Below are 26,203 nucleotides of genomic sequence, written 5' to 3'. Positions count from 1 at the left end.
TGAATGGACATGAAGGATCACTTGTCACACATGATCTAACACAACTGCTGTTAGGGCTGTATTTCTTCTAACACACAGCAATGTGTTTGCAGGCAAGGTGTTGTGATGTTCAGTCATGTTCTTCACACAGGCCCCGATCCTGTCCCCACACCCACCAGTTGCCCTCCCCCAAGGTCCCTGCAGCTTCCTTTGGATATTCTTCATCCCATTTCTGCCTCTGAGGGGATTTAACCCAATAAACCAGAGAGGACGGAGTCTCACTGTTGTTCTCTAGCAGACAGAAAAATGAGATGTGCTCATAAACTCATGAACATGTGAAGGCAGCCAAATGTTATTCTCCAGTTAGCCTGCAGAAAGACTGCATTTTTCTGGCTAACTTTAGTTTTCCAAGTTTGTTTATGCACGTATCAGGGGGGCATGAAATAGTATGAGACTCATCAGATTAATACCACATGTTAAGACTCGGGAGTCTGAAATAAGAATTGCTGCTCTTGGCATGTTAGACACGTATTCAAGGAACCTGAAAGATGGTATTTCAAGGTCTTCAGTGAGTAAGAAACTCAGTCCGTATTTTTCAAATCTTTGCTTCTTACCTGGGTAGCCAGTTCCTATTCCTCTTAGTTCTTCCCTTCTTACTTACAACAGGATATTAAATGCATTTAGATTAAACGTTCTGGGGTATCATGCGGTCTTCGACGATGAAAACGTTCTAGATCTGCATTGTCCGATATGGCAGCTGCTAATCACAGTTGGCTACTGAGCACTTAAAATCCACCTAGTATGATGGAAGAGTTCATTCTGAATTCTATTTAATTTTAATTAATTTAAAATGAAATAGCCACATACGGCTAGGGTCCACTGTAATGGACAGAATTCTGGACTATTCTGATTAGAAGAATCTAGTTACTCTAAGTGGTAGCTTGCAGGCTAGAGGACGGACAAGGTGCCATACTGGCTCAGCTAGAAATAAACTTCTGGGCCTCAATTAATTTTATAATCCCAAGGACTCTTCTGCCAAATGCTCTCACTCTCCTTAGAAGAAAGGAAGGGAGGGGCTGCAGGGAGACATACCTCCTGACAATCTTGCAGGAATTTCTGAAGATCCCTGTTGTCCTTCAATCTCATCAGAAGTTCGCTGGCTGCCTCACGATTCTTCCTATGTCTGTTAAAACAAGAATAAAAAACAGCTTTTAAAAAAGGAAACACAGAATCTTGAAAGACTGAATTTACAACTCAATGTCTTTCCTGGGTTTCTACATATGATAAAAGCAGTTTGCTTGTACAGTTCTCATTATGTCAAAAAGGCAAGATAAGCAAGAGAATTTAGCATCCTCCAAATGAGTACGTGAGACCAAAACACCTGCCCAAGCCACAAAACAGGCAGAGGATGGCCTCAAATGAGCCATGTAAATCCAGTGCTTCCTAAGTTGGTGCGAGGGGAAAAAATCTGAGCATGTACTGTGTACAAGTCCCCATCTAAGGCACTGCAAGAGAATTTGAAACTCCTCTTTAAGAAACTGGGGTGACAATGTGTGGCTAAGAAAATATAGATAACCATATAAAACTGGCTTTAAATTAATGTCTCCTAAACAGATATTTTCCCACCTTGAGAAAAACTCCCCTCAAACAATGAACCAAGAATGAAAATTTTGAGATGGGTGAGATTATCTACCTACTAGACCCCACTCTTTATGAATGGATAAGCGTAATCAAGGTTGAATGAAGCTGAAGCACAAAACCTTAAGCAAAAATTCCTAAGAACCAGTAGGAGCTGCTAAGCCTGGGAGTGACAAGGGAAATGGGGTGCTGGCTCCCCAGCCTGAATGCTGTACACAGGGCTTCTTCACACACAGCATCACGGTGCCAGAACTCCGCAGCGAACTTCCTTCCCGCGCCCAGTGGCTTAGGCTCTCCACCAGAGACGGTGAGGACCAGCTACGGGAATGCCGGAGTGCCGTGAGAAGGACGGCCTCGACACAGCTCCGCGGCCCCAGGGAGGAGCTGCGCCACGCCGAGAGCCGAGCAGCACTGCCGTGATACAGCTGCCCTGGCATGCCTGAGGAATCCACGCCAGCCGGCCAGCCTAAGTGAAGGGTATTAACTGGGGCAATGAGGAGGCTGGGTTTTCAGTCTGAGTCTCAAAGCAATTTCTTGCTGCATGTGCTCGGGCAAGGTCTCTCTCGTTGGGCCCCCACGGAGGGATGAGGAAGAACACAACCTCCGATTCTCTCCGATGCCACGAGCAGCTCAGGTAGCTCTAGCTGCTGACTGACCTTTAAGAACCTTCCTCGGGAGCAAGAGCAAGCTTAGAGCGACGCTGTGGGTGACACGGGCCCGCAGTGAATGCTAGCAAAACGGACCGTGGGAACACAGCAGCCGTCATCTGCCTGGGGAACCGAAGGGAAACGCTCTCTGGTCCTACAGGGTGCCAGTGCCTACAGAGCAACTGGAATAATACGAGTGGAAATAACACCGCCAGGTATATGCTAGATACGCACAACGACTTTCTCATTTTTTTTAGTTGAAAGGGGTTTCATAGCTTCAGGAAAAGGGACCTTAGTATTCTTATATCACTTAGGTAAAATGCAAAAATAGAGAAATACTTCTTAAATAATGCTAAATGGAAAGAGTGTATGCATGTTCAATGGTATAAAACCCCATGGCACAGATCGGAAAGTGCCAGGGATAAGATTAAAGGCTGTACCTTCTCTCCCCACATTTTTCACATTATATTTCTTTTATAACAACAAAAAATAAAGGCCAAAGCCTCTTTACTGCATTGATACCCTTTCTCAGATACCAAAAATTTGAAAAAAAATTTAGACTGTTAGTGAATTTGGGCTAAAGGAATTACTGTCTAAAAATGTGGGTGGGGAAGGAATGTCCAAAAAAAGCTCAAGTTCCCAAACCTCAAATTCCAGTCACTATTTGCAGGGGGCTGTAAGAATATAAAGCCAATCTTCAGGAGGAAGGTAATTTGGATTCAGGTACAAAATGCAGGAGGTCCTGCCTTTAGTCAAAGGTCTTGAGTAAGAGACCCAGGTCCCTTCACGGTGCCACACCCAAGTGCTCAGAAGGCGAGGAGGAATCAGAAACTGGCAGCTACAACAGGATACGCACCCGTGAAGCTCATGGCAATGGTGGAGATAAAAATAATTCAAACACTGCCTGAGAAGTCTCACCATGCAGAAACACAACCAAACAGAATCCTGAAGGTAGCTTACATACTTAAGTCTCACACGTGCCCAACAGATTTCTGGCCGGGCAGTCTCTCTCTTCTAGTGGGACCAGGGAGAAGGGAAAGGCCAAGTGGTGACCTGGGGCCCCGTGTCCAAATGACACAGATCTCCAAGAGGGCACGATGATGGCATCTGAGGGGTATGCTCTGAGGAGTGAAAAACAGCTACAGGGGCAGCACGACACTTGTGCGGACTCGGAAAACCCTCGAGAGAAGTGAGTGGGGCTTCACCGTTCACCAGCAGCAACCAATGGCATTCGGGGAAGGCCTTTCAAGCTGGATCCTGGATTTAATGATAGGAAAGGAGCTTCTAAAACTTGGCCGTAGTTTCCTACAGTCCTAAGGGTGCTCTTTGTTTGGGGAAAGATTAAATCTGTTGCTTTATTTCCATTTCTCACCTTCTACCCCTACAGTTCGACTCAGAATCTTCTTCATCCTCTGAGGCAGATGCTAGGTCTACCTCTGGTTCTTGTAAAAAGTAAAGAACCACAGGTGCCTGAGTAAAACAGATGGATACTACAAAAACTTTTTCCCGTGTGAGACAGGGTCTGGCTTTACGAAGCTGGGTCCTGTTTCCTTGCTCTCCCAGGACTGCACTGTGGCTGGAACTTCCTTTGAGCCAGGAAGCTCACCCATTCGCACTCCCTGGGGCCGGCTTGGACAGCAGGCTCCTTTCCACCCAGGCATGAGCACTTTAAAGGTCACTCACACCCCACCCACATCTGTTAAGAGCCAGTGTCTTTGTTCTGGTATTTTTTCATTTCAACAAACTCAGTGGTAATTGACAAGATTTCCAGAATGTAAGCGCATTATAATGATTTTGCGTTTTATGAAAATAGCTTTACCAGAGCATCAGAACGTTTCTGGACAGGGGATTAGATCTGAAGATTCAGATATTTACTTAGCTTGTGGGCCCACAGCTGTGTATTTTGATAACAGACAAGTATCTTCTGGGATCAGTTTCTGATCCCCTCTGGAGATATGAAAGTGAAACCAGAATTCAGTGAACAAGAGCTGAGGAAAACGTAGTCATCCTGAGGGCCGATCAATGGAAAGCCCCCTCCCCCTTCCATCTTTCTTTTGTTTATGGATAGTATGTTCCATTTCTTCTTCAAGACAGAAATCCTAAGGAGGCTCTGGAAGCCCAGGAGCCCAGGCTCCAAGTCAAGGGCAAAAGGAAGGTTAAACCACAACCGAGGGCTGCTGAAACGTTCTCTCCTACCCACGAGTCTCCAGTCTTGACAATATCACCTGCTTCCAAAAACCCCTCACAGCTGCAGCACCAGGGGACGTATAAACACACACAGGAAAGTGTAAGGCAGCTGCACGCCTGCCTGGAAGCACGCGTCCCTAACGGCCAAGTCCGCCCTCAGGAAACCAGACATATGCATCTAACAGAGACGAGCCTGACGTGCTGTACTGACAAAATAACTCGAGATTTAACATTAGGAAAAAAGGAAATTCTTTTTCTCTAAGTTAACAATACCTTGCCTAATCTTTGTTTTTTACACTCACTCAAGGGTTTGGTGGATTTATTTTTCTTTTTTGTAGTTGTTTGAAGAGCAACAGATACAAAATGAGAATATGTTACACCCTATTCCATGGTAGCACCCTTCAAAGGTACGGTTGAAAAAGATAGACTTGGAAGTGCTAAAGCCAAAAGCTCAGTCTTCATGGGGAGGGAGAGTAATTCCCCCTTTCACTCCGTATCATAAAAACTTCATAAGGCCGAGGGTCCCAGATACGGTAAGTAAGGAAACATTCTCAGCAAAAAGTTCTTCCTTTTCACTGCACTTGAAAGCCAGAAAAGAAGCCTGTTTGTCAATGATATCAGTTTAAAAACGAGCCCTTAAATCCAGCCCAAACTGGGACCATAGAAGATCGGGAGGAACAGAGGCTGGAGACTGACCTAGACAGGCTAAACCAGGATGCAACTGGCCAGACCAGAACCAGCCTATCCTGGTGCATCCAAACCTTGGTCTGTCCTGAGCTCCCACTTTAGTAACAGGCAAGGCAGGGTGAGAATGACGCTTACAAACAGAGTACACTGGCCTTCAGGCAGGGAGGAAAATCATAACTGCAAATAAATGAGTAAACAAAAATAAAAACACCAAATCTTAGCGATGCCTTGGCAGAAGAGGAAAGGGGCCTTTCTCTCAACAGGAAAAAATCCTATTATAGCATTATCCCAGCCAATTTTCTGAGATGGACCTGATAATGTTCCTTTGTGGCTCTGCCAGGTCCTCAGGACAAGCAAACCTCGCCGTCTCTCCTTACTCCCTCCTGAGAGTCTTCAGAGGAGTCTGGCGTGAATGAAGGTGAACGTGGGCTTAGCTGGGGAAGTGAGGCTCTTGAGGCCTTGTCACGAGACAAGGCTACACACTTCAACTCTCAAAGGGCACGGCTTATACCCTATTGCTAATTGGCATCACGGCTCTTATAAATCTTTGATTAAATAGAAGTTTGGCTTCTCAGGGTTTCTGTTCTTTTGTGGACACCTATACATGCCTGACCATGAGAACCACCTTTCCAGGCAGCCAGGTGCTGCTCACTGATTTTCTGTGGTAGATAAATTAAATTTTGCCAGCTATCCAGACCCTGCTCACTGGGTAATTTATACCCACAGTCCCAAGGACTTGTGGCTAATGCCTCAGAGGCTTGGGAGTCCCAGGGTACCAGACTCCCTCAGGAGCCTGAGCGCCATACCTGTCATCGATGGAGTCCACCTTCTCCTGGATGCGATCTGAATTGATGTTCCCATCGCTCACCAGCCTCCGGCCCGTCTCCACAACAGCGTTGATCTTCTCCTCATTGGCATCCATGGTGGTCATGAAGTCCTCTTGTTTTTTAATAGCTGCTTCAGCTCCTTCCAAGGTGGTGGGCATTTCAGTGTGGGCCAAAACGTACTCCTTTTCAAAGAGAGACAACCAAAACCACAGCAGGATGAAACATCATGAAATACAACTCGTTTCCAAAATAATGAAAGCACTCTTTCCTATGTCCTAAGTTTCCATGCAACACATACTTCATAATACCTGCTCCATTATACTTAAACAATCTACTGAATCCGAGAAAACAAAAGGTTGGGAGGGAAAAAAACCTAGCGGGATCCCATAAGGAACAAAATTTCCTTGGTTAAATGGCTAAATTTTCTCCCAAAGTGAGGAAACCAAGCAGTGCTTTATGCATCAGCCACCAGGGTCCTCTCATGTGCCCACTGCCCAGTGGCAACATACTCTTCAAACTCTCTCTTCGAAAGAGATTAACAACCCTGATGTTGGCCACCATCTTCAGCTGTTTCCTTTCTCTAGTTTCTGCCTTATGTCATTGGGTGAAGTCCCTGAATCTTCTAGAGCAAGGAAGACAGAACCACTTAGTTCCTCCACCAAAAAAAAAGGAGAAAAAAGAAAAACCCAAGAAAATAAAAAAAACAATCAAACAAAAAACCCCCCTCACTGTACTTTTCGAATCATCAAATTGGATTACTGCCTTACAGAATATTGCCAATCTAATGCGATACTATGAGGACATGCTATGAACGTAAGAGATCCTCGAGAGTGGCTGAAACAGAATGGTACTCTGCAGGGCAAGACACTCCCGCAGGAAGCTTCAGCTCCCATCCCTACTTTGGATAGGTTTCAATGCCTTGGAAGTTGGAGGGTAAAAAGCCTCTCAATTATCCTTCTGTTTCCACACAGGACTGCTCTGAACCAGCAGCCTGGCTAGAAAGTTTCAAAGAGCAAGCAGGACCTGCTGTACCAGGAAGGAAGCAAAGGCAGGTGAGGAGCAGTACCTGGTTGTTAAGGAAGGCCTCGGCCTGCTTCGTGTCCCTAAGAAACTGCTGGTAGGCATGTGACTGGGAGAGGAGATTCTGCCTGTTCTCCCACATTTTGTGGAGCTCATTCCACCCAGTGTCCAGGGCCTGCAGACGCTGCCGCAGAAACATGTACTGGGCGTCAGTCTGTCCCTGGGTGACCATCTCGCCCATGTCCCTCATCTTCTGGTAGTCCTCCTCGTAGTTGTCAATCTCGTTTTTGATGTTCTCGTGCTGTGTGAGGAGCTTCTCCGCCTCGGTTAGGGTGTTGGGCATGTCCTCAGAGGCGATGGCCGTCTGAGTCCGGGAGAGCCAGGACTGGAAGTCGTCCAGGTCCCGCAGGAACTGCTGCAGCTTGCTGGCCTCTCCCAGGGAGGCCTCGCGGTTTTTCAGGGTGGTCTTCATCTCCTCCCACACGTCGCTGATCTCGGCCAGCCGAGACAGGATGGCCTGAGCCTGGTCGGGGTGCTCGGACTCGAGCTTCTCGGCCTCTTTCTGCAGGTCGCTTAGCTTCGCCTCAATGGCCACCAGGTCCCGCTCCATGCCGGTCAGCTTGCGCTGCAGGGCCATGACCCCGGCCAGGTCGTTGCCCAGGTCCTGGGTGGACTCGATGACCTTGGTCTTCTCTCGAATCCAGGATTTGGTTTCATTGCACTCAAGGTGGTAGTTCTGTATGCTCAGGGCAGAGAGAAGAGCGTCCTTCTTCCTGTCCACCAGCTCCCGGAACTGACTCCACCTGTAAGCACAAGGGCATGGAGAGAGCCGTGTCAGAGACTGGCTGCCAGCTCACGGCTACACGGTGACAGTTACAGTCAAGGTCAAAGTGGTCATGTTTTCTCTCCATCTCTGCTATGAGAATAAATGCTTTTTGAACAATCATCTCACTCAGTATATGTACACCAAATTATCATCTCAACAGCTCAGAGACACGATATAATCTGGAAAAAGCCAGACATGAAGAGGCACTTGTTCAAGGAGCTCCAGTGTGGACAGCACATCTGTCCCCCAGAGTCAGTTACTTTTCCGTAACTGCATTTCTGCCACGCGCATTTTACTTATCTCTGAACTGCACCTAATGAACATTTTCCAAACCCCAAACGCCTGACAGTCACCTTCAGAACCGAGGCCACCATAACCTACTCAAATGTGTTTATCCAACAGAAAGATAACATCAGGACAAAGGTCTAACTTGATAATCAAGACTTCCACTCGCCAATTACATCTAAAACACGTTAAAATTCTGTTCCAGAAATCATCTCAAAATCATATCCAGAAATCAGGAGCCACCTTGATGCCATGGTCCTCCACACTGGGGACAGGTCTCACACTAACACCTTAACTTCTGATGTGGAGCCAGGCAGGGGCCAGGCTACCTTGAATGACATCACCCCAAAAGACACTTCTTGCAAAACCAGGGTATGCTGAAACGCAGATGCCAATGCTGTGACATCAGGGCCACATTATCAGTGACCCTGGGTGGGCAATTCCCGACAAGCCTCCGCCAGTGACCTCGCCCTCCCTGGTCTGACACACAGGGAGCCAGCACACCGCTGGCTGCACACTCACCTCGTGTTGAGTTTGTCCTGCTGGGCTTTGATTTCCTTCTCACTCGGGTGGCCGCTGTGCATGAGCTGCCGTGCAATCTGGTTCACCACGGCGACCCGGGAAGCCTGGTTATTCATTTCCGGTTCAAGGCTCTCGAATCTGGAAAGGCAATTCAACAGGGTACTCACCTCCTTGGTCATGGGCGGAAACAAGGGGCGGCTGGTGGCCCCAGCACCCCCGGCAGCACTCCCACTCACCTGTGCTGGATGACTTCCAGGTCCTCCAGCTTCTCTGGGATCTGCATGTTGTTGAGCCACAGCTCCTTCTCGTCGATCCAGAGCTCACAGGCGTCAGCCTCACTGAACATCTTGTACAAGGCCAGGGTGTCCTGCAGCGCCTGCTTCCTCAGCCGCGTCAGCTCCGCCACCTCCTTGTACCGTTCCTCAATTCCCGACAGCCTGCCCCTCACGTCCGGAGACTCGGCATGCTCCTGGGGGAGGGCACCAGCCTGCTCGTGCAGCGTGTCGATGGTGGGCCTGTAGTTGGCGATCTCCTCTGCCACGTCCTTGTGTTTCTTGACCAGAGACTGTGTGGAGTACTCATCGTGGCCCACGTCATTGCTGGAGACGATCTTGAGGATGTCCAGCATCCAAGCGTCGATGTCGTCGGCATCCGCCTGGAACTGGTGCAGCAGCGAGGCCTCCTCCAGGCGCTTCTTCCGAATGGCCGAGAGCTGCTCCAGGTTGGCCCACTGCTCCCGGATGTAAAGGATCCTCTCTCGGATCTTCTCTGACCCGAAGTGCTCCTCCGCGATCATGTCTTCACCTTCCTTGATGGCCTGTTCAAAGTGGCCGCTGCGGCCGCTCATCTCATCCTCGAATGCCCGGTGCTTGCTAAGCAGGCGCATGACGCTGGTCAGGTCCTTCCCGTAATCGTCGGAGGACAGGATCTTCTCCTTCTCCCGTATCCAGCCCTCCTCTTCTGCCATCTCCCAAAAGAACTTCCAGAGGCGGCGGGACTCTTCCAGACGAGCCCTGCGTTCAGCTGCCAGCTGGCAGAGTTCTTGGTAACAGAACTCCATGTGGGCCACACGGTCTCGGATCACCTGAGGGTCGCAGGGCTTGTAACCTGTTTAATGCAAGGAAGTGATGTGGAGTCCGGCAGTTTGCAAGTAGTGAGTTACACCCATTTTCTCACCACCAGATTACCAGTTCCATTCTCGGTGCAGGGCCATGTTATAAGGCAATGGAGAACCTCCCAGGGCCTTGACTGGAGGTGGGTGGGTGGGTGCAGGGCAATGTTAAGTGTTATTTTTCGCCCCAAGTGCAAAGTGATCATTTATGAACCAAAGAAGCACATAAACCATAAAAAAAGGTCAGCTGCAATTAATTGTTTCTCAAATATAAGGAACACAACCAAATCCTTCCAAAGATCCTTTAAACAAGGGTATGTACGACCAGATGTGAAAGCCAGGAGATGTTTGAGCAGCCACACCAGGGTGCTGGTATGCATCGAGTGTGGTCTAGGCAAAGCCTGACTGCCAAATATCACCACTCAAAACCAAGCAGTACTTGAGTATTTAATGGAAATATATGTCCATTTCAGAAAAGCCTGACAGAGTTAAAGTATCCAGAAGGCCACCCTACTGCATCTCGTGTACCCATGACAAACTCACTGGGAACCTACAACGGCACGGTAACTTCAAAAACCCCACTGCCACAGACAACTTATCTACTTCTATAGAGATGGATCTCTGGTGGCAGAGAAGTTAAGGTCTGCCAACAGTCCATCCTTACCTTCCCCGTCTGTTGCAAACTTCTGGGCAGAAGCATTGACACCTCTCACCCGCTCTGCCTGGATGCCAATGTCCGCTTCGACCAGGGCGTGCTTCTGTAACAGGTCTTCCACACCAAGCAAGTGTTTGCCATAGTCTTGAGACAGTAACAGCACCTGTGCACCAGAGAAAACAGAGGGCACATCTGTGCAGACAACCTCAGCTTCGATGTCTTGTACTCTCTGGACAAGCTGCGAGCCAGGAACCACACCACACCCTCTCCAGCCAGCCATCCTCCCTGCATCTTCTAGGGGAGCAGAACGACAAGCATATTGGAACAAAGCCAAACTAACCCGAAAGCCTGCATAAGGAGAGACATAAGAAACTGAAGATCATCTACCCTGGAATAAGCAGGTCAAAAATACACTAAGAAGTGAACAGAAAAAAAGGGAGCGGGGAAGCGGTAGGACGTGTGAACTGGGGCTCGAAGAAGAAACCGCCACAGGAACGATATTCCAGAAGAGAAGAGAGAAACGTTGTAGTTATTTCAAAGTTAAAAGAAATCTGCCAGAAGTTGCTGACGCCTTCCATGGATGTTTTCCTCGGTTAAAAGCTTACTGGTGTGCCTTGGTAATACTCACATTGTCAATGGGAGAAGAATCTAGTTGAAAGCTTACAAACTACATCCTTAACCAAGTAAAAACAGGGTCAGGTGGCTTCCTGCTTAATAGGGCCTGAGCAATTCCTTTGGTTTAAGTTTGAGTCCACTAACACTTTCTTTTCTTCCTTCCATCAGCCCAATTTGGGGGCCTCATCTGACTTCCTCTCCAGATGGAATTTCTACTTCACTCCTACTTCTGAGGGAAGTCTCTGGCCCAAAACCTGAACTTTAATGTACAACATGATTTATAAGATGAGAAGCGCCTCCCTGCTAGATTTTATGAACATTTCTACTTTGAAAGGTCAACACAGACCATACTTGAGAACATCATAAAACTGGGACAATAAGAGGGCAAACTGATGGGACAAGGTGACCCTACCCCTCTGCCAGGAACGGCTCAAGAGGTTAAGTAAAAGACGAGGGCTTATATCCCAGGAAGCAATCCCTTGCATAAGGTCGAGCTTGGGAACACAGCACGCTGAGACAAAGGGGGCTTCGCTGTACTGTCTACAAACTGCCCTGTTCTGCTCCAGCTACGGAGCTAAATGCCTTCCAGCTGGGGGACTGCTTGACATGGATGAGCCTTCGACGGCCTGCAGCAGAGAACACAAACGGGCACAGGGACTTGGCACAATGGCAGGTCTCTTCCTGGGCAGGAGGAAAGCTTGGAAGTCTATGCTCTGGGCTGTCAATTAAGGAAGGGGAAACACAAAGTGGCTTGGGCAGCCATTTCCAGCCAACCCTGACCTATGACGTGTACACTATTCCCACACTTCATCCTGCTGTAACCGAATGAGGGAGGTGGTCAGTGCGATCTCAACTTAAAAACGGAGAAAGGAGGCTCAAGGAGACTACACGGCTCCAGCACTGACAACGTGAACTGGGGTTGCCCGGTTCCCAACCCCCACTCCGCCCCACACTGCCTAGCCCTCTCCCATCTGCCCACATTACCTTCCTGGGCTCCTCCCCCAACTAGAGCCACTCACACACAGATCAATGACATGGAAAACTAGCTCAACTCTCAAGAGCTAAAAACACAGAAAACCATAATTTGATTGATTCCCTATGGTGGAATAGATCTAAATTAAATCTAAATCACTGTAGCAGACCTGTAGCTATGGAACAGGTTTTCAATGCAACTTTTTCACACCTCACATCCCATTTAACTCCTGAACTAACAATCTTCCCACAGCGAATGTGGCCCCCTTTGGCTTTACAGAGCGGGCAGTTAGGGCACACTGGACGCTGTGTGGTCAGTGGGGGGGGGGGGGGGGGGGTGCCAGGAAGGAGAGGTCCCGCTGGATAAGCTCTGGCCTCCTTTCACTCAAGTTCTACCTTCATTTCGTCCATCCAGTCCATAATGTAGAGCATTTCCTGGAATATCTTTTGCAACCCTAGGTTCATCTCGAGACGCTGCCTCCGGGCCTTCAGCAACTCCAGTAGGTACTCCCAGAGCCGGATGACATTGTCTTTCCTTGCTGTGATGCGCTTGATGTCATGGTAGTTCTCCGCCTCGAGCTCCCTGGCCACAGCGACCACAGCCTGCACGCGTTCCTCGTACGCGGCAATGTCTGTCTCAATGGCCTCGTGCTTTTTTGTGGCGGCTTCAACTGCAGGAAGGTCAAAACCAAAGTTGTCCTATAGAGAAACGGGGGCAAAAGGAAAACCACACAGAAAATAAAAAAGCCATCCAACTGGAACAGAGACAGAAGTTGAATCTCGAACACAATCTCTGGTGGTCCTAAAGCCACAATGACTTGAGCCCCACCAGCTGCTGGTCTCTGCCTTCCCTAGGACACTTGAAACTCCGTTAGAGCTACGATGCCCTCCCCAAAGCAAATCAGCAACTTCTCATTTTACAGAGGGGTGCAAGCTTGTATCTAGCATCTTATGCTTATGTGACTGGAGCAGGTGACAGTTTGTGCGAACCCAAGGAGAAGGCAAAGTCACTTTTACTTATTTCATGACCAGTCCAACTGTCAAAGATGAAAGGTAAGAGAAATCTCTAAAAATTATATAAATGTGAGTTCACACTCACTCACTGGCTCTAAACAAACTCTGCTTGAGCTGCTTCCAAATCTATGGAAAGTTAGATAAACAGAAGACCAAGTACATCAGAAATGATAAACATCCTCTTCATGGGAAGTGAGTAAGAGGACTCGAGTTACTTTAGAACAGTGGGTGTCGATAAGCAGCTGTCCTGCAGCCCTCGGGGTGGTCTACGTTTCTAGATGACCCCGGGAGAGCAAGTCCCCGAATGAGGTCTAGAGCAGAACCTGAGACACCAGACGCTGGTTTTCGCTCAGCCAGGTCTCCCTCATAGCTGCCTTGCGGTCAAATCTGCGGGCGAGCTGTTCCAGTTTCTCCTGTCTGATGAGCTCGTTCCGCAGAGCCAGTTCTCGCTCGTGTTCCGCTTTTTCCAGTCTTTCCCAGGCCTACAGAGGCAAAAAGGGAACAGTTTCCTGCAACGTTCAAGGAACTTTCCTTGGCTACAGTCAACAGCTAGTACTTCTCAGTAAGACCTGAGAACTCCGTAAAAGGGACATCCCGTTTCCACCCCCATGGACTCCTAAGCCTTGAGAAAATAAATCGTTTTCTCTCAGTTTAGCCTCATGGGAACACTCTAGCTATATCTAAAAGTCCTGTGTTATATTTGGAAAACAAAACAGTGTAGATAAGGAGCAATATAACTAAATTATTAATCTCTTACTCTGAGAGGAAACAGTAATTACCTTCAACAGATCTGATCACATAAAAAAGATAAATGATTTCTCAGAAAGAAATCATATTACGAATCTCTTATTCACCCCATCCTGAGACACCTGTTTCTTTGCAACATTTTATTTATTTAAGTAATCTCTATGCCCAATGTGGGGCTCAAACTCATGACCCCAAGATCAAGAGTTGCACACTCTACCAACTGAGCCAGCCAGGCACCCCCACCCCCTTTTTTTTGAGCTATTTGTTTTTAATTCACACATCTGGGCATTTTGTTCAAAATACTCACCTAATGTTCACAGCAAATTAATTTTTATGAAATATAGCTTACATTAAGAAAATTCCACTTAAAATAATCTAAATGTATAAAACTGACCACATTCTAGATTTTCCAAATTTCTACCTGGAAATAATGCCCACTGTGAAATTCTATAATTACAGACAAAACAGACCGAAATGGAAACTGTTGGACAGCCTCTCTGATAGAAACAGCCAAAGTCCTAAGCCCCAACCTCTAGAGATTCCAGATACATGAAATATGGTTTCAAGTTCTCCCTTCTGCAACTTAAAGATGCTAGAGTCAACTGCCTTGGACAGATGAAGAGTAACAGGGTAAAGAGAATGAACCAAGACTGGTTTGATAAAATCTAACATTCCCTCCCAAAACTCCGATAGACCAACCCACCACAAGTATTTGCTTGACCCCCTGTAAAACCCGAGCCACTGCTGTCACTCATCAGTTCAGCAGGCCGGGACAGACACTTTCAGACTGCCCTCTTAGCAATCAAGATTTAGAACATGAAGCCTACAGGTCAAGGCCCACACAGGACCAGATGGATGGGCTTTACCTTGTTAATGTCAGAGATGAGCTTGCCCTCCCGGGGCATGTAGACCTTCTGATTGTTGGCCCTCATCTTGCTCTGAATAGTAAAAAGCAGCACTTCCAAGTTCCCCTTCTCAGTAAACCTAAGTACAGGGGGAAAAAAAAAAAAATATATATATATATATACACACACACACACACACACACACACGTTCCTTCAAGGGGAAAAATTCATTTGCTTTTGGAGAAAAAACCTTTCACACAGCCATACAATTTTAAAAGCCATTTATCTCTGGCCTGATTTATGTGGTACTCATGTTAGAGAAAACAGTGCATTAGTTTTTGCGTATTACAGACCGCAAAATGCACCCAACTGTGGAATTTTGGTGGGGTTGGTTCGTTGCTGCTACTGAGATTTGTATTTGGGGGAACACAATACCACTCTTTTATTAATCACTTCATTCAAGGTTTAGACTACACATCCTGGATGATGGACTTCATTCAGAGAGCACAGCTGAATACATTCAGCAAGAATTACTTCAAACGACTACCTAGTGTAACTTTCAATGGCTTTCAGAGACCGCAGCAAGGAATTCACAACTGAGCTGGGTTACAGAAAAAGGAGGAACGACTTTCAAACTCTAAGAAGGGATAAGGTCCATAATCCTTATTTGACAATTAGAATTTTCAAAAAGAAGTCAAAAATCAATTTGGGGGACAGCAAAAACTGATCTGAACAGACAGATATAAAACTACTTATTGTCTGTCTGTATTCAACGCATTGTAGTTACACACTTTGCTACAGGCTTATTAGTAGGCCTGACAATGGGTTACTGTTTCAGGCCCACTGTGAGGCTTATAATAAACAATATACATGTACTCAGCTACTTCTCTAAAATCCAGAGCGTAAGGAATTCTGAAACACATCAGGCATAAAAGTCTAGGAAAAGGGACTGGAGACCTGTACCATCTCTTAGGATTCTCACGTATCAGTATCTAGATACCAGGGGCACAAACTACTGGGAAGGGCTCACAGAGGGTGTGGTTTGTAACACAGCTCAGCCACTCAGGGTCAGATAAAAAGGAGTAAGACAGACCCCTGGTGAGAGGCACTCATACGAGATGAGGTCACCTAAGTCAGAAAACAGGGGTCTGAGGCCGCCATCATCTCTCTGCCCACACGAAGGGTAATGCATTCCCATCTGCATCTTACTTGGGCGGTTTCTCCACAGTGCGGTAAGTGTTGAATGCCTGAAGCTGTTGTTGAACCCCAACCAGAGAATTGGCAAATTTGCGATTGTTCAGGATAATGATGGTTTGTTCAATCCACTCCAGAAGGTCAGAGGCAAGTGACTCATATTTTTCAATCATTTTTTCTGTTTCAATAGCATTGTCAAGCACCTGTAAACAAGAGTTAGAAAAACCGAACAGTAAGATCATACTGCCAAGTAAGGGAAATAGGCTTATAACCCTACAGAGCACATGCACACTTAATGACTGGCTGTGAAACAGTTCTAGGCTACTCTGACATAAGCATTTTAAACTCGAGGAACTATGTGTTAATAGGCACTCAGACTGCAGCTATTACTTGTGAGCAATGATGACAGCTTAACTCAAGTGTAATTGGTTCTGTAACCTCCCAACCCCCAGGCACAGGGTTTAAGATTCAGAATGACTCCTGCTGCCACAGCTCCAGAATTCCTAGAAAAACAAAAAGGGCTCTGTTTTGCCTGGTCCCATCCCATGAGTGCCCATGAATTTTCCATTCTCCTTGCATTAAGAAGACGGTATCATCTGGTCTGAGGTGTTCTGAAATACATGGCAGGTGAACGTCAGCCAAATGAAAAATAAAAAAGCGTAATAGTGGGGCCTTTTCAACTGGATAAGTAGGATTTCACACCCACGACATCAGCCAACTCATCAGATTTCCAATACCCTGTTTTCTGATAAGGTTGAGGGGAGACATGTCTCTGGGTCTGAGATGCCCCTCAAATCTCTCCCTAAATATTGTAGCTGCTGCTCCTACCTCCCATCACTCTTAGGGATGAAGAGGCTTCTGCCTACTTCCCTGCATCTTGGGGTGCCCACCACACACTGCTACCGGCTCAACTCATCAGCGCATGGGGAGAACAAGGTGCTCAGTGGCAGTACGTTAAGATGTGAACGCTAATCATGTCTCACAACTTATAAAATTGGTGTGAACTCACCTTTCCAATTCGTTTTCCTTCAACAGCCAAGGCCTTCATCTTAGAGAAGTAGTGGTAATAGGTCACCACATAAGTGATAATGGACTTCTCATCAGGGTGGTCCACACTGATATCTGTAACCCGGAGAAGGTTTTGTTCAGTACTCTGCTCGTGGCGCAACCACCCAGGCTGCAGGAACAACCCAGAACAACTGTTCAACACTGAAACAGGCCAGTGTCTTCAATGTTTGTATTTGAAAGTTCTGCCATCAGTGCATTAATTATAAGGCTAAAGAGGATGAAACCATCTCACCGACTCTTTTATGGTAAGAATGTTCATAAATGCCTTCTAACTACTGCAATGGGACATAAAGTCTTAAGAGACATGATCCTTCCTCTCCAGGATCCCAAGCTACCAAGAAGAAAACTAGTGGAGAAAAATGAGGACTACAGAAGAATTCAGTGAGAATTCTTCGCGATGTGGCTACTCGCCAGGCATGCTCATCTCCCTACCCACGTCCACTCCCAAACTGGGCTTGTGCTTCTTGTAACCTCATTTCTGCTGATGCCACCAGAACTGCTTCCAGTCACTGAGTCTTTGGACATCCTTATCTTGTTGTTACCTGGTATTCAGTTAGTCACCAAATCCGAGTCCAGATGATCCTATCTATGGAATCTTTATTGTCATTCATGGTTCAGACTCTCATGGTTGCATAAGCAGACCTGAAGCAAGGGCTTCCTCACTGGGTTCGGCTACTACCCAATGCACTTTACACACTGCCCCTGGTTGATCTTCCAGAAGCAAGGCTGCAAACACACTTTCTCCTAGCTCAAAATTATTCAGAAGTGCCCTACAATCTACAAAAAATCAAGTCTAAGCCCCTTAATCCTCTAGAATTTGCCTTAACTTTCCTTCCCTTCCTTCCAACCACTGAGTATCAGGCTCCCTATTAAGAGCCAACCACTGTTTTGACACTTCTAATTCTAGAGCCTACTATTTCTTCTCAGGCACAATCTGAGCCAAACTGGACTATTCAACATTCCCCATACACACTCCACAATTCCCAATATTCCTTCGCTTTTCTCACAATTTCCCTTTGCCTAAAAGGTCCTTGCCCACCCCATCCCCTTCTTCCTATCCTTCAAGGGTCCACCTGAAAAGTTATTGCTCCAACACAGCTGTTTCCAATCCCTATAGCCAGAATTACTGTCTCTCTCCTCCGTTCCCTTGAAGACTCTGTTTACATGGGTCAACAGTCCACTCTCTGCCAGGTACTATAATTTGCTTACCCATATTTTCTTTGTTTTACAAGACTACGTCCCCAAGGGTACGAACCTTGTGTCTGGGGAAGCCCTGTGCTGTTCCACCTCTCAAATTCCTGGTGTGTTGTCTTGCATAAAGGGGGTCGTCAGTAAGTATTCACTAAGGGAACCAGTAAATGTATAAAGATGCCAGGAGTTTGAGGTATGGCAATATTGGGTGACACGCTTAACTTGGGACAGAAAGAAAAGAGAATACAGAGGATGACTCTTAATTGATAATCAGGTTATTTTTCAAAATGCATTCACATGTGTGCCTTCTATCTTCCTGGCAGCCCTGTGTGAGGCAGGATCGTCTCTCTTAAAAACAAGAACACTAGGGCACAGGGCTGGGAAGCTCCCTGCCCAATGTCACCGAGGCAGCCTATGGCAATGGGGACCAGAACAGCAGCTACTGTTTCCACCCTAGTAGTCCTTGTAGCCAACTCTGTATCTGCTCGGCCCCATCCAAGCAGGCCCCGAGGAGAGAGAAATGGAGGAAGGCCCACCCCCCCCCCAAAAAAAGAAAAAGAAAAAGAAGAAAAATGCTGGTCCTGTATGCAATTTAATAAACACAAAATGTCTACATAATTGGGAAGATGTGAGCAGGCAAAAACCTTGTGGTTTTGTAACTTGTCTGCAACTGTATCTCAGCTGATGCTCTCTGGGGCACTGGACAACTAACAATAGCTAAGGACAAATAATCAAGATCAAACCCACAAGGTAAGTGACATCACTGCCTTTTCTAGCTCCTTGTCTTGTGATCTGGGGAACATGTATCCCGTTTTTCATATTGGGAAGTGATTAGAAAGATTAACTAATGAGAAAGTTATTAAAAAAAAAAAAAGGTTATTTAGCACAAAGAGCTATGACTGAGAAAGAATGTCTTCCCATAGTTAAAACAGGGGTTAAGAAGATTAATCACAGCCCAAGGAATTTTAGTTTTCTGTTTATATTAAGAAATCATTTAATGGGTTAGCACAAAGATAATTTTATCTCAGCTTCCTGTATAGTGAACATATCAGTGAATCTAATGCATTGGGAAATAGCAAGCCTGCTTGGCAGCCTCATGACCTCGATCTGCCCGTGGGGAGTTAAACTTCCTGTTCTATATTTATAAGAAGTTTAAACTTTCACTCACAGTTTTCTCTCTCTAGTATTTGCTCACAGCTAAGAGCTGCGATCTAAAAAGCTCCAGTACTACAAACAAATCCTCTTATATTTCAAATGCTTTTTCAAAGTAAGAAAAAGTGCCTATGACAGCTCCTGCTAAAAGCCTGGAATTAGGATTTTGTTAACTAAGGGAGCTACAACCTGAGGGAATGCCCCACACAGGTCAGCTCCATGGCACCTGCAGTCAGTCTCTGGGGTCCTACTGCACGGACTCTGAGTAGAGGGAGCAGTTCCGGGCAGGGCGTGGATGCTCTGCCTCTAGGCAGTCAGCCCTAAGAAGAGACTGTGAGTCCTAACCCTTCTTCCACCCACACGTTCCCGTTTCCTGACGCACCTTCCTCACTTAAGCTCTTCTTGCTCAAAGCAAACACTGCGCAGCCTCCTACAAGCCCCCCACCCCACCCCATCTGTACGCATTCATCCCAAGGCTGCTTGCCACCTTGGGACGAATGTCAGTCAAAAAGCATTCACTGAGAGTCTATAGCAGGTTCCCTTCATTGAGCATCACTGCTAAGAACTTTCAATGACTGATGAATAACCTCTAAAAATAGGGCCCCTACCCACCTTTCCAGTGGTAATTCTATTATTGCTCTAAACACCACTCCCAATGAACTGTTAGTCCCCAAACACACCTTCCTTGCTCCTGGTTCTGCACCTCTGCTCATGCAAGTGCGTCTGCCTAGCAAGCCCTCTCCTTTCCAACACGTTTAAATCATACTTGTCTTTCAAGGCCTTTTCAAATATAATCCTTTGCACAAATCCTCAAGTAATTCCCACACCAAAATTAAGCTCCTCTTCCTGGAATAATTCCCAAAGCACACTGCACAAATAAACTGACAGCAGATTTTCTACTAGCCCCTCACTATTAGAGATGCTAAAAGTCCCACCTTTCATCTCTCCAGTCCTTACCTTCTGGATCCAACAGTTTAGTGAGGCCAAGGTGCTGCTCTGCCAGGTTGAACGCATTCTGCAGATTGTAGTGTGCATTGGATTTCTTTAGTTTGTCAAAATCTATCAGGTCAGGCCTATGCAGAACAAGAGTGGAACATGACAAAAACCATGGCTTAAGAACACATATGACCAATGCGACATGATCATTACTCCAAAAATGGTAGAAACTACCCCTTAGCAGGGTAAAACTCTCTATTATTATTTAATCATCAAACAAGGAAACCTGATTTTTGAACAAACACTTCAAAGTTTATTAAGAGAGCTGAAGATAATGGGCAAACTTGTTTGTCTGGGAGAATTTACATATTCTCTCACATTTTCCTCACATGGAATGCAGGAATTCCCACCGAGGCGCAACATCTAAGGCAATGGATATGAGGGTCAAAAGTCACCCAGATGTGGGCAGAAAAATGTCAACATTCTACCCCAAAACTGTCAGTATGATTTCTGAGGATGTGACTTACCGGTGTTTGTGTATCAGTGCGTTGAAGGCCATGCCGTCCCTCCAGCTCGTGGTGAAATTGTGAATGTTGACGTTCGGGTACCTAACAAAGACAAAGCACAAGAGAAAAGGCAACAGAGTTACCAAATAAAGATTTACAGTTTTGCGAAATGCAGTGTTCAAGAAAAAGCTTGTAAGTACTATTAAAATGTGAGGCAATGAATATCAAAAGGACAATCAAGTCAGAAGAAATACTGCTTCAACTTCAGCTTTCTAGAAAATAAAAATAAAATACATATCCACGTGGCTTTTCTTTCTTGGTAAGTCAATCGGACAAAAGATGTGAACTGAGTCTTAAATTTAAAACACCATGGTTACAAAGGAAAAAGTGACCACAACCCCCAGAGACCTCTGAGACCTCTTTGCCTCCACTGACTTTCCCCTCTGCCAGCAAAGATACCAGGACCCTGCAGTCACTGAGATCTGAATTCTGGGGAGAGAGCAAGCAGCTGTGATTATCTATTCATGAGACACTCAGCTTTCTTTCTGAGATCACTGAATTTAATAAAGTTTTATAAACCAAGTATCTCCCTGAAAAACTTCCCTCTATTTGAGACCTACCCCTATTCACTCAGCTATTCTATGCCATTTACAGACTTTGTATCTCTGGTTGATCAAAGGCTTCTAAGTTGATCCCCTTATTAGGAATACCCTCTTTATGAGCTCCATACTTACCATTAATCACGTCCATTACAGTTACAACTGTCCTCAAAGTAGTTCTAAGTAACTCTCTAGTTACCCTGGTAGGAAATCGTTTCTAAGTACCACGAGACCTAACAATTTCAGTAACAGAACAGATGCAGTTCTCTAAAAAGTAATTTCACTAAAATTTCAAAGGAAGAATAAAAGGAAGGAAAACCAACACAGGTAATGTATAAAGACTACTCTTAAGTTGACTGCACAAAGCTTCCCCAAAGCAGCAAAAATTAAGAGGAGGAGAACACCCCCAACTGCTTTTTTAAAGTATTGTGGATGTGATTCTTCAACATGGTTTCAGGGTTTTAAAATGCAACATATACTGCTCTCTGGAGCTTCCCTGATAGAGAGAGGGAAACTCCTCTCGTGCTGTGAGCTAGCTGCAATATCAGCCATCAGCTGCTTGCGAGTTAACGAGCCTTCTTGATGGAAGCAGTGGAGGAGACGGCCGTCAGCGCCGCAGAGAGGTGGCTGCAGTGGCCCCGGGCCCCCGGGGGGTTCAGACTCACCCCGCTGTCTTCATTTGGCACCACAACAGTAATGCGTCCTTGGCAGATTTCTTCTCCTTGTTGTCTTCAGTCTCTACACTGATGTCTTGGATCTAAGATTGACAAACAGGAGACGAAGACATGGCTCAGCTGCGAGGAACGGCCACCGAAGAACCGTTCTACACATACACGAAGAGTAAGCTTCAGATCACAGCCCAGCTGCGCAGACTGTCTACTGTGCCAAAGAAAACTGCTTTCTTCAAGGTTCACCTCACCGCAACACCAACCAGGTTTTCCACTTTGCACACAGATAGGAAGGAAGTGAAGAGTACTTACCTGCACGCCGTCCCAGAACCCCCCCCATTAGGGGTCACTTCTAACCTCAAAAGAGCCCATCTTCCCAACTACAAGTGCTCACTGTGAACACCCTGGACCTCGCCAGACCCCAGAAAAATCTTCGGTTCAGTTTTTTAGAACCAAATGTTTTTCACACTAAGGTGCATGTTCCTCTTTGATGAGGACAGCATATATACCTTTTCCTAAAAGCAGACCCAAATTCTCAGAGAAAACATGCACATGTGGGCTTCCATGGTCGGTGCTATAGTCTGAGTGTCTGTGGCTCTCCCAAACTCTTATGTTCAAATCCTAACTCCCAAAGGTAATGGTATTAGGAGGTGGGGCCTAGCAAAGGGTAGGATCCTCATGAACAGGACTAGTGCCTTATAAAAAAAAAAAAAAAAAAAGGCTCCAGAGAGATCCTTAGTATCTTCCACCACGTGAGGGCCCAGTGACAAGTTCGCAAACCAGAATAGGACCTTACCAGACCATGCTGGCTTAATCTCAGACTTAGCCTCCAGAACTGTGGGAAATGAATTTCTATTGTTTGTAAGCTACCTTGTCTATGGTGTTTGGTTATAGCAGCCCGAATGGACTAAGACAGTCTGCATTCATAAGCCACACATGGAGAGCATAAAATCAGTATTATACACAGAGCCTGGTCTACTGGCACCAACATCAGCCTGCCTGGGTCTAAAACCTGTGTGTCCCCGGGCCAGCTCTGCAGCTTCCCACCTGAAGAACGGCAACAGCAACAACGGCTGTCTCACCACACTGCTGTGCACTTACGCGGAGCAAGAACATGAAGTGCTGAGCTCCTAACGAGGAACCCGTAAATGTTACTGCCCTACCAGTTATGTGATTTTAGACAAATGCTCTAAATACCCCTCTGCCCTTAGGTTCTTGCCTATAATACTACAGTGTGGGACGGGGATGGTGTTGGCCTAGAAGGCCGCCCGTCATCTTTTAGCTCCAGCTATTCCAAGCTTCCCTGCCCTGGTCTGTCATGGGTCTTCCTATTTAATCTAAAGACATGCCCCAGAATTCTTTCTGGAAAAGAGATAGAAGGATAATATATAAATACAAGATTAAAAAGTTAGGAACTTTCAACTAGGAAAACCCCTAAAAATTGTAATAATTATACTTCTAAGAAAATTACCCTTTTTAAACTATGCTAAGCATGTGAAGTATGAGTCTGCATAAACTCCAAACTCTATTATTAGGATCATTAGTTCTTGTGGAGAAAGTAAATGTGAAAGAATAACCTTATTCAAGGGGTAAGACACAGACTCATCGGGAAAGGCAGGTAGAATTCTACACATTAACCCCTGTCGACCTTCTCATGCTTGTGTGTGAAGAAGGGAATCTATTTTCAAACTTGGTCATTTAGAAACACAGTCTATCCTTCTGAAAGTATTTACAGGAAGCAAGACTTTCCTTCCAGTTTCTCACAACATCCTTTACTCTCTCTTAAATGGACAACAGAATGAAACCTATATGTCATCATTAGTATTTAATGGATATCTGCTATGCACAGACAGGGCAGGGCAGGTCCTGAGAGCTCTGGACACGCGTGTGCGCACACACACACGTGCGCACTGGGAATGTAAACAAGGCTGTATATTCAGGAGTTGGGGGAAAGAGAGATCTCTGTGGAATGTGGAGAAGCTTCACAGAGGAAGCAGAAAGTGAGCTGGGCCTTGGCCGATACAGAATCAATACCTATTTGTGGAATGGGTACTGATTTAATACAGCTGCTAGATGGAGGAAGCTAGGTCACATAAGACACCCACACTGCAGGCCATGCAGTGACATCTAGGTCTTTCTAGATTTCTTGCCTTAAAGGAAAGAGAAAGTTCATATCAGCATTTACAAGTTCAATTACAGAAAAAGGCAAGCTGTCAGGAAGCTAATTAGTCCATGACTCAACCCAGTTCATGCTGAGAATCCTGGAAAGGGCTGCGTGTGCCGGCTCACCAACGGGCAATGACCCGATGTGAAGAGTGGCCACCATCAGGATGCCCTTCCACGCTCTGATCACTACAGGCCAAAGGCAAGAGAAAGAGAACTTTATACTCTACAAAACTGAGGTGAAGCTAAAGGAAGGTCCTACTAATTCCACTTCCGTTGGCCTAAGAATGAGAGCTATAATTAATGAATTTAATGGTATTGACTCCATTTTCAAATCATTTAGGAACGGACAGAAACCTACATGAGAGTTCTGTTTGCAAAACTGAGTCACTGATTGTTGTAATTAACTCCATTCACGATTTCATCTTCAACAGTGGTTCCCTCTTCAAAACTACTTACTGGGAATCACTGGGGCTGTGATCCAGAGAATCTGAATTAGTAAAAAGCTTTCCCAAGGCCTCAGAGGATCACGAGGCTTGGGAACCACCCATTCAGGGAGTTTCTTCGGACAGCTCTGTTTCAGCTCCTACCCCTCCTCCCACATACACACCCAGAACACTGTTAACTCAAACCTACTCCCTGGGGAAATGAGAAAGAAAACGACTGGTTACAGGCTGATTTCAGAGTTTTACGAAGAATACAAAGAGAGCTATAACGTGATTTCTGCTTCTGCCCTTTTTTGGTGAGATCTTTATTTTGCCAGAAAAATCAATCAGACTTTCTATCAAAGGCGTGGAACAGGAAGGAAAGGCACAGAGAACAGAGCCACCCAGGAGACAGGACTGTTAGGACATCTGTTTGCAGAGTAACCTGACGCTTTGGTAAGAAGTGTTTCCGGCATTTCAATTCTAGCTGAAAAGCGGGAGCAGGAAGCCCTGCCTGGAGAAAGAGCCAGTGACCCAGCCAGAGGTGCTCCACAGGACTGGAATTCTGAGCTCTCTCTTAAAGGGTCAGAAGCAAGCGCTGTAGCCCTGACCGGCCCTGTAATCCTGGATAAGGCCCCTCCCTTTCCTCACAAAGTGAAGAAATTAGAATGACCTTGAGAGTACCTTCTGGCTTAGAGTACTTCTATACTTGGAGCCTTCCCCTCGGGTATAACAAACCCATAAAATTGTCATCAATTCACACAAGCATAAGGCTTCTGCACATTTCCCCTGAAAACTGCTTCCTCACATCCAAAGGAAAATGAGAAAATGAAAATGGAGCCCACCCAGCTTCTCCTAAAAATACTCCAGGATACATGCTACAACCTGGTGAAGTTCAGTCAGCCTAATGCCAGTACCCTAGCGTCAACCACGTCTCTGTATCTCTGCTCCTGAAAGCTCAGGGGCAGACACCAGGTGTTTAGAGTGGCAGGCAGGGATGCAGCCCAGAAACCCCCTTATCTGACAAGAGAACTTTTCAGGGGCTGGCAAAACTGAGGGAGGATGTGGTAGCTGCCACGTGCCGATGGCGGCTGAATGCAACACACGGCTCTGCACCCCTGACTCTGGGATGTCATTTCAACCTGGTCTTCCTGGTTCCTCTGCAATGGGGAGAATCCTGGGGCCAAGTGTCCTTACCTGGAAGCGCAGGATGATGGTCCAGATGAGGCCGAGGGTCAGCCGGTGGTTCCCATCCACGATGTCATGGGAGCCCATGTTCTCAAGATGGACTCTCTGCTCCTTCAGGAACTGAAGGGCCTTGTCCACATTCTCCAGACAGTGGATGCGCATTCGTCCCTTGGTGGGTTTAGGCTAGAAACGGGAGTAGAAGGTGGAAACAGATCATCTAACACGGCAGACACAGGCTGGGAGCTACTGCCCAGAGTTCGCACGTGCCTGTTCATGCAGCGCTGCCCTACCCAAACCAAAACATTCAAAAACGTGTGTGCTCGCTCAGTACAAGGACAGTATTTACCTAACATCCTTACAAGAGCAAAGTTTACTGAAGGGACGGTGATCCCTCTTCAGAGGTTTGTTTAACCCTGCAAGGACACGGGTTACAAATGAGCACAGAGGCTGGAAGGTTAAAGAGAAAGGAACCCAGTCTCCCTAAAGGACTTCAGAGCTACTGCTGCCCCCTGACAGTTTTCTGCAGATGCATGGCA

The 26,203-nt window shown here is 46.3% G+C and overlaps 1 protein-coding gene across 3 annotated transcripts in view; it reads right to left on the bottom strand.

Annotated features, from left to right (window-relative positions):
• Positions 1-26,203, bottom strand: part of SPTBN1 (spectrin beta, non-erythrocytic 1) — a 194,985-nt gene that overhangs the window by 35,816 nt on the left and 132,966 nt on the right. For all 3 annotated transcript variants that reach the window (XM_081832014.1, XM_081832015.1, XM_081832016.1), the window contains 15 exons: positions 25,677-25,850; positions 21,889-21,980; positions 20,646-20,726; positions 20,140-20,255; positions 16,781-16,893; positions 15,787-15,974; positions 14,599-14,716; positions 13,309-13,467; positions 12,368-12,670; positions 10,394-10,547; positions 8,855-9,725; positions 8,619-8,756; positions 7,032-7,788; positions 5,945-6,147; positions 1,072-1,162 (listed from right to left, as the gene is read on the bottom strand). In XM_081832014.1, the coding sequence (XP_081688140.1) occupies positions 1,072-1,162; positions 5,945-6,147; positions 7,032-7,788; positions 8,619-8,756; positions 8,855-9,725; positions 10,394-10,547; positions 12,368-12,670; positions 13,309-13,467; positions 14,599-14,716; positions 15,787-15,974; positions 16,781-16,893; positions 20,140-20,255; positions 20,646-20,726; positions 21,889-21,980; positions 25,677-25,850 (3,558 nt within the window). The remainder of the gene's footprint in view (positions 1-1,071; positions 1,163-5,944; positions 6,148-7,031; positions 7,789-8,618; positions 8,757-8,854; positions 9,726-10,393; positions 10,548-12,367; positions 12,671-13,308; positions 13,468-14,598; positions 14,717-15,786; positions 15,975-16,780; positions 16,894-20,139; positions 20,256-20,645; positions 20,727-21,888; positions 21,981-25,676; positions 25,851-26,203) is intronic.

Source organism: Leptonychotes weddellii, chromosome 10, assembly GCF_054177405.1.
Source record: "Leptonychotes weddellii isolate Sample4059 chromosome 10, ASM5417740v2, whole genome shotgun sequence".
Classification (NCBI taxonomy): Eukaryota; Metazoa; Chordata; class Mammalia; order Carnivora; family Phocidae; genus Leptonychotes; species Leptonychotes weddellii.
The sequence above is the reverse complement of the archived record's forward strand: the minus strand, read 5'-3'. Positions and strand labels throughout refer to the sequence as shown.